The sequence below is a fragment of the Oryza glaberrima genome, chromosome 7, assembly GCF_000147395.1.
Source record: "Oryza glaberrima chromosome 7, OglaRS2, whole genome shotgun sequence".
NCBI classification, from domain to species: Eukaryota; Viridiplantae; Streptophyta; class Magnoliopsida; order Poales; family Poaceae; genus Oryza; species Oryza glaberrima.
The window spans coordinates 12,412,111-12,419,449 of record NC_068332.1 but is presented as its reverse complement, the minus strand read 5'-3'; the positions used below and the strand labels follow the sequence as shown (position 1 = coordinate 12,419,449).

General features: G+C 49.6%; 2 protein-coding genes across 2 annotated transcripts; one reads left to right on the top strand and one right to left on the bottom strand.

Annotated features, from left to right (window-relative positions):
* The first annotated feature begins 465 nt into the window (after window positions 1-465).
* Window positions 466-3,362, top strand: LOC127778743 (uncharacterized). Its single transcript, XM_052305363.1, has 2 exons — window positions 466-1,633; window positions 2,178-3,362. Exons 1-2 carry the CDS (start codon window positions 535-537, stop codon window positions 2,213-2,215), a joined length of 1,137 nt encoding a protein of 378 aa, XP_052161323.1. The 5' UTR covers window positions 466-534; the 3' UTR covers window positions 2,216-3,362.
* A 2,118-nt stretch (window positions 3,363-5,480) lies between these two features.
* Window positions 5,481-6,768, bottom strand: LOC127778640 (uncharacterized). Its single transcript, XM_052305260.1, has one exon. The coding sequence runs from the start codon at window positions 6,762-6,764 to the stop codon at window positions 5,481-5,483; it is 1,284 nt and encodes a 427-aa protein (XP_052161220.1). The 5' UTR covers window positions 6,765-6,768.
* Window positions 6,769-7,339: the final 571 nt, after the last annotated feature.

Sequence of the window (7,339 nt, the reverse complement as noted above, 5' to 3'; positions counted from 1 at the left end):
ATTGCTGGCACCCTCCTATGCCACGTCAACCGTGCGATGCCACGGTGGTAGGGGAACGGCGCCGTCCCGTTGTACCACGGCGCTAGTCACTCTGGCGATAATAAGTTTTTTTAGGGGCCTATTTATAAATTAAGTTTTTTAAAAGGACTAAAATGTAAAAAATTCAGGCGAATTCATAGGACGGAGCACGAACATGTGTATTGTAGGCTTGTAGCCTTATAGGAGTAGTTGTGAAACCGACCTTGCCACTGGTCAGCTTCGAACCCAGGCAAGTACAAGAATGGGTAATTTGGAACTATGCCATTATAATTTTTCAAAGTTTAAGATATGCCATCGGTATCTCAATGATATGTAGAACCGACATAAGTCAATGATATGTGGGTTAGGATGGCATATCTCAAATTTTACAAAATTATAATGGCATGGTTACAATTTTCCTGGAAGAATCCCCTAAATTCCCCTTGTCGGCCTATCCCCACCCAAAACCCTCGCGTCCACCCGCCCCCGCCGCCGACGACCTCGCCGGAGGAGCTCATGGACGACGCCATCGCCGCGCTCCCGCCGGAGCTCGTCTCCGAGATCCTCCTCCGCCTCCGGCCGGACGAGCCCGAGCACCTCTTCCGCGCCTCCCTCGTCTGCAAGGCATGGCTCCGCGCCATCTGCGACCCCGTCTTCCTCCGCCGCTACCGCGCCTTCCACGGATCCCCGCCGCTGCTCGGCGTCCTCCACAGGCTCCGGGTCATAGACGGGGACCCCGCCCCGCGCATCGCCCGCACCACGGCGGCGCCCCTCTCCCCCGACCCGGCCTTCCTCCGGGCCCTCGACTGCCGCCATGGCCGCGTCCTCCTCCACGCGTCGAACCACGGCCTCATCGTCTGGGACCCCGTCACGGGCGAGCAGCACCGCCTGCCGGAAGCTGGCATCCCGTGGCTGATCTACACCGCCGCAGTGTTCTGCGCCGTCGGCGGCTGTGACCACCTCGACTGCCACGGCGGCCCCTTCCGAGTGGTCTTCGTGGCCACAGATGACGACGACGAACTCGTCAAGGGGAGTGTGTATTCATCAGAGACCGGTGTGTGGAGCACGCCAGCAACTCTTGATGATGGCTATCAATCCTGGGAAGAGCGTTGGCAGGCGGCCCGCAGTAGAGGCGAATACTACCGCACACCTTATGTCCATCCTAAGCGATGTGCCCTTGTCGGAGATGAAATCTACTTCACACTTCGGAACGGCAATACAATCATCGAGTACAACTGGGGAAAGAACCGCTTATCTATGTTTGACCCGCCGACATCGGACATGTACTACATTGCCCTCACGGTGATGGAGAATGGTTTACTGGGGTTTGCCGGCATTGAGGGATCCAGCCTTTATGTGTGGTCGAGGAAGGTGAATCCACAAGGGGCTGCAGAATGGGTAATATGCAGGGTCATCGAGCTGGAGAAAACGATACCCGTCACTGATCTCAGTGATGGAGCATGTGTGGTTGGCTCTGCAGAGGGTCTGGGTGTCATCTTCGTGAGCTCAGGTGCTGGCTTATTCACGATCGAGCTCAAGTCAAAGCGGGTCAAGAAGGTTGAAGAGCCTGGTGTCTACTTCAGCGTCTTACCCTACATGAGCTTCTACACTCCTGGTAGTGTACTGAACCTTGCTTGTCTGTTGTCCTGCATTTTCTTTACAGCTTCTATATATTTGCTTAGTCATAATGTAACTGCTATATCTGTTATATTGATTGACAAAGTCAGTTTTGTGTATATGAGAGAATGATATATGGCATTGGAAATCAGAAGAGCCTGAAAGTTGATATGGTATTATATGTTAACTACTAGAAAAAAAATCTGTTATTTCTGGCATAGATGAGGCTAACTTCCCAGGCTCCGTTATTTCGTGGAATTGCTGATGTAGTTGATGAAGCATGAAATGGCTATTAGTCTAAAATGGGTATTACTAAATATTTAAAGAACGTTGTTGATATAGTACTGTCCTTTTGCCTTGCTTCAGATTTTCTTTACAAATTACTATGTTACATTCTGACATAGCTGAAGCTCACATCCCATACCCAATCTGGTAACTTTGGAATTACTTCTAAGTACATAGCTTTTCAAATTGTAAATTTTGAGCTGGACAGTTGGTTTTGAGTTGTGTCATGTGTGCTTACCTACTTGGTGTCTTTTCAGATCATGGCACATTGTTATCACTAGCAAGGACTGACTGATCTTTGATCTCATGCTCAAGAGTAACATGTTGCAAAATGGACAAATCCATCGTCTTGGATCTGCTGCGATTGACATCTTCCAGAGATACTACTATGAAGTTGTTTATTTTCTGTTGGGCAATGTAGGTATGAGCAATTCAAGTCATCATGTTCGAATATGGTCATCGTATCAAATTCATCAACCATGAACAGTATTCGGTTTAACATGTCTGGCATATTTCAGTTACTTTTTGGTTTATGTTGGGCTAAGGTACATGAAATAAAAATTATATTGACTTGTGTTGCTTCTGTTCAGAGATCAGCAAGTCATGCTAAGCTGAATAGCTGGCTCCCTATTCTTTACTGTTCGTTTTGAGAATGTTGTTTCTGTGATCCATGATGGTCATGTTTGCTTTGGTTCCAGCCTTACAGGAATGGGCTAACTGTCCCGTCCAATGTCATGTTTACTAATGATCATCTGCATGCATAATTGATAGGCGTCAGCTATCAGAATTTCTCGCTCTGGATTTTATTTTATCAATGTGTCCTCTGAACTTTATTAGTGATCTCGCCCTTAGGCCCTTGTGTGCTATTTACCCCTGACTTGGTTTCTTCGTTTTGGTTGGCTGGCTTTGTGCGGCCCGTGCTGCTACTGGGATTGCTACTTGTAGGAATAGGGCTGTGTTTGCTTTTTAAGTCAGTGAACTTGCTTGGATTACTTCGACCTGTAACCTGTGTAGTAATAAAGTTTTTAGTCACTCTTGTGTTTCGCTGTTAGCCTGTTACACCTGGATGAAATATACTGATTGCATCTAAATTCAAAATAAGCAGCTGCAGTACTTACTAAAATCCGCTTCCGCTGACGGTGCAATTTTGTGGCTGATCATTCCAGGCTCAGTATACGCATAACATATCGGTTTGCGTCTGTAGGTAGTTTCTGGCTGTGAGAACTGCCAAGACGTTCTGTCAGAATTAGTGCGAGAAACAGCTCTTTCGAATTTTTTTCCTTTGCCTCTTCTTCAGTTATTTCATCTCTTTGGTTGTTTGGAAGGAAAGTACCTTTTAATCCTTGCTAGTTTTGGGGCAATAAGGGAACGACTCTGGTTTCGACAAACGTTCAAGTCATGTATTAGTATTGCGGTATTATCTTTTCGCTTATGCTTATACTTATCAGCCAAAATTTAAATTTTTAACCTTAAAATTAAAGTTGATTTTAGAGGTTTTTCATCGAAGTTTATTTTTTAGCCTTGCTTTTAGATCACTAAGAATATGTATATAAAAGTTCTATTCACAAATTTTTTTTCGTTTCGTTTGGGGCCGTTGGTTCTGACCGATCGACTGGAGCCCGGCTTGGCTCGCTGCACTTGGTCAGTCGACCTGGCAGGCTGCTCATTTTATTTTGGGGCAATTGCAAATTTACTACTATTTTAAATCGTTATTGCAAAATTGTTACTAGAAATTGCAAAAATACCGCTAGAACTGTCATTCGAGTGGCATCCTTGCAATATTGAAAAAACCGGTGGCAAATTTACAAATGCCCCTTTTATTTTTGTTAGGTTTTCCTTTTCTTACCGGTTTCTTTTGATGAAATTTGCTCTCTTTCTAACTCTAAATTTCTCATCCTGACCCTTTCTCTATTGCATGGATCCTTCTTTTATACTTTAAGAGGAGTCCACAATGTTCATACATGCATACAGAAGTGGGACCCAACTCAAAAGAGTTGGTAAGCTGGGTCTTTGTTGCTGTCCCTCCAAGCGGAGCGGCCGAATATGATAGACTCACTTACTGGTTGACACGTGGAGTAAGGTAGATAAAGTACGTCCTAGTTGTTGATGGGGCCCACCGGTCAGCCTCCAAAGCCAATAAACGGCGGGAGAGGGGGGGAGGCATTGGGTGTGTATGGAGTGCGCACCGCGTGGCCCACCTTTTTCTTTGGGGCGATGTGGGCAAGCAAGAGAAGGCATGCACAGCCACACCCCCGCGTCACCTGTGATTTGTCCATAGAAATTGAAATACACCGCAATTAATGTGGATTGACAGGCTAAGGTTGCGCAAAAGACCGGGTCAAATATCCTTAATGAAGTATATTCGCTCCAAAAGACCTCGGGCCGCTAACCTAGTTGCGGCGACTGTCGTGTCCCCGAGCTAAAGCTAGCTCGATCCCGAACTGATACTGATGTCGGGTCATCTTCTCTGGCTTGGGATAGCACTCAAGTCCCTTCATCAGTCCGCGCTTTGACTATCGTGGTCCCCAAAATATCCAAGTAGCTGATGGAGTAGGATCCTTGTTCTATTTCTCTGACAATGTTGCTATTGTAAATCAACCCTATTTATCTGTCGTCTTCTCCCCGATGGCTATATGCAATCTTTCTCAAAAAGCATGCATCGACGCCACCGCTGACATCGCCTCCCCACCCCAACACACCATCCCCTGAACTTGCCAACGTTGGCGAGTCCCACCACATCCCCCTCCCTGCCTCTCCTCAATCTGGGTGACAGCAAGGTGCCCCCACCCCCATCGTCTTCTCCGCGTCAGGCTCCCTCCTCATCTGTAAACGCCACCACTACCTGTGCCTCCTAACCCCTCTTGTTTCCATCTCTCTCATCCCCACCTCTGATGCCTCGCCATTGCCTTCCTACATCCCTATTGCTCGATGGCGCCATTGTAGTCTCACCATCCGCCCATGTCCATCACCCCACTTGTCAGCCCTCCACCACTATGGCCATCCTTCTAAGCTCGAGGAAACCCGTCTTGCCCCCTTCTACCTCAACCCCAACCCTGAACCTTGACTTGTGAGGTGTTGTCGGAGTGAAGGTAGCTAAAGTTGCCGTGTCTAAGTCCTAGCTTGGTTGATCATCCGAAAAAGGTAGGAGAAACTCAGCGGAGCAGAATTTTGCAAACTTTGGCCTCCATTTTTCTTTCAAATATGGTTTAGCAATTCCGACTCATGCATATGTTATGTATCGACTCAATTGAAAGTACAATGTGAAAAATGATATTGGAATGATGTCCAGACGGAAAAAGACGTAACAAAAATTACTAACTTGTGAACGAAGATCCAACCTTAGAACCTACTCTCTCCGTCTTATAAAAAACCAATCTATAACGCTGGATGTGACACATCCGTACTATAAATCTGGATATATCTCTGTCTAGATTTGTTGTACTAGACTGTGTCACATCTAGTCCTAAATTCGCTTTTTTTTTTTTTTTTGGGACGGAGGGAGTAACATGCTAGCTATAGATTAATTAAGATGTAACCATAGAACCAAACAAGCTATCTGATCATGCGCCAATATCCGGTTCATCATCATATTGTACCGGGAGGCTATCATCATATTGTACCGGCTTCTTCAAATTTGTCTTCTCCCAAGCCGGCAAGAAATACCACAGTGGGCTCGACACACCTCCGGCCACCGGCAGCCGCCGCGCGGAGCCCCTCGACGCCACGTTGAACACGAAGGCCTCGTAGCCTCCCTCCGGCGCCGCCGTGTTGTCCCAGTAGTAGAGACAGTCGCCCACCAACTCCGACGAGTCCACGACGACGCGTACCGCCGCGTCGTTTGCCCCGAGGAACACCGCGTGGCCTCCGAGGTCCTTCACCTCCACCCAAAGCGGCCCGCGCGCCCCCGGGTCGTACCTCAGGACGAACACCTCGCTCTCCGAGACGCGGAGCAGACGCTGGTCCAGCATCCCCGCCGGCGCGACGGCGGAGCCCGCGCCGCCCGGCCGTCTCCACACCTGGTACAGCGCGCCGCCGCAGAGCGCCACGCTCTTGGCGTCCGTGTGCCGGGCGATGGTGTCGTACGGCGTCGAGAACGCGCCGGCCGCGAGTGGCTCCACCTCCACGGCCCGCAGCCTGCCGCGGCGGCGGCGGCGGCGGTCGAGGTGGAGCACGTGCACGGCGCCGTGCGTCGTCAGGCAGTAGACCACCTTGGCCTTGCCCTCCTCGCTGTACGCGATGTCGGCCACGACGGCGCCGTCCATGAGCGCCTCGATGTCGACGACGAGGCTCGAGGAGTAGCCCTCGGTTGCCCTCTGAACGGCGAGCCTGTTGGGCCGGCACATGCTCACGGCGGCGAAGTCGCGCGCCGTCGGGCTCGGCGAGAACACGACCTTGGGCGCCCGCTCGCACTCGGGGTCGTACAGCGAGGCGTGCAGCGGGATCTCCGCGCCGGTGAGCGGGTTGAACAGCAACACGGCGCCGCTCGCCGGCTTCCCCGCCGCTGCTCCGACGAGGGCGAGCCAGCCGTCGCGCGTGCCGCCGACGCAGCAGCAGGTTTCGGCGTCGAGCCCCGATGGCTGGTGGAGGCCGACGAGCCGGCTCCAGCGCCGCGCGTTCTGGGAGCAGACGCCGAGCGACACGGCGACGCCGGCGTCGGCGGCGGCGACGGGGGCGAGCGGCCGTGAGGCCAGCGACGGGAGCGCGGAGCGCCATGCGCGGCAGACGGCGCGGCAGGAGGCGTAGTCCTTGACCGGGCAACAGTCGGCGACGCGTGACACGAGGTCGGGGGTGAGGTCGTCGGACCACCGCCGGAAGGTAGTAGCCATGTCGTCGAGCTCATCCATGAGGGGACGAGATGGCGTACGCGGACGTACGTAACAGCGATCTCTCGTCGATATAGGGTTCCATTGTCCAAGAATGCCAGATTTATATTATTCAGGAAAATCTTTTCGCAGAGATCGTATCATCATCAAAGTTCAAAGATGTAATTATCAGCACCTAAAATTTAATCTGTTAGACAGAATATAAATTAATTAAGGTAGTTTTGAGCTATATAACTTTTGATAATTTCTTTTTTCAAATATAGTTATATGTTAATTGCATTGTAACTATAACATTTGGGTAGCATATATACTCCCTCCGTCCAAAAAAAAAAACTCAACTTCGAGTTTGAATTTTGTCCCACAATAAACCAACTTCTACCCCCTATCTACTCTCAGCACGTAAAACGAGAAGTTTTATTCCTTCAATACCCTTTACCAACCTATTACTATTACTACTTTTTTTTTCAATGATTAAGGGCATTTTAGTTATTTTTTATCTCCACTAATTCCACCTTGAAATGCTATGAATAGATTTTTTTGGGACGGATTGAGTATATATTGGACACAGCTTCAACTTCACCTGGGGTAACTAATTA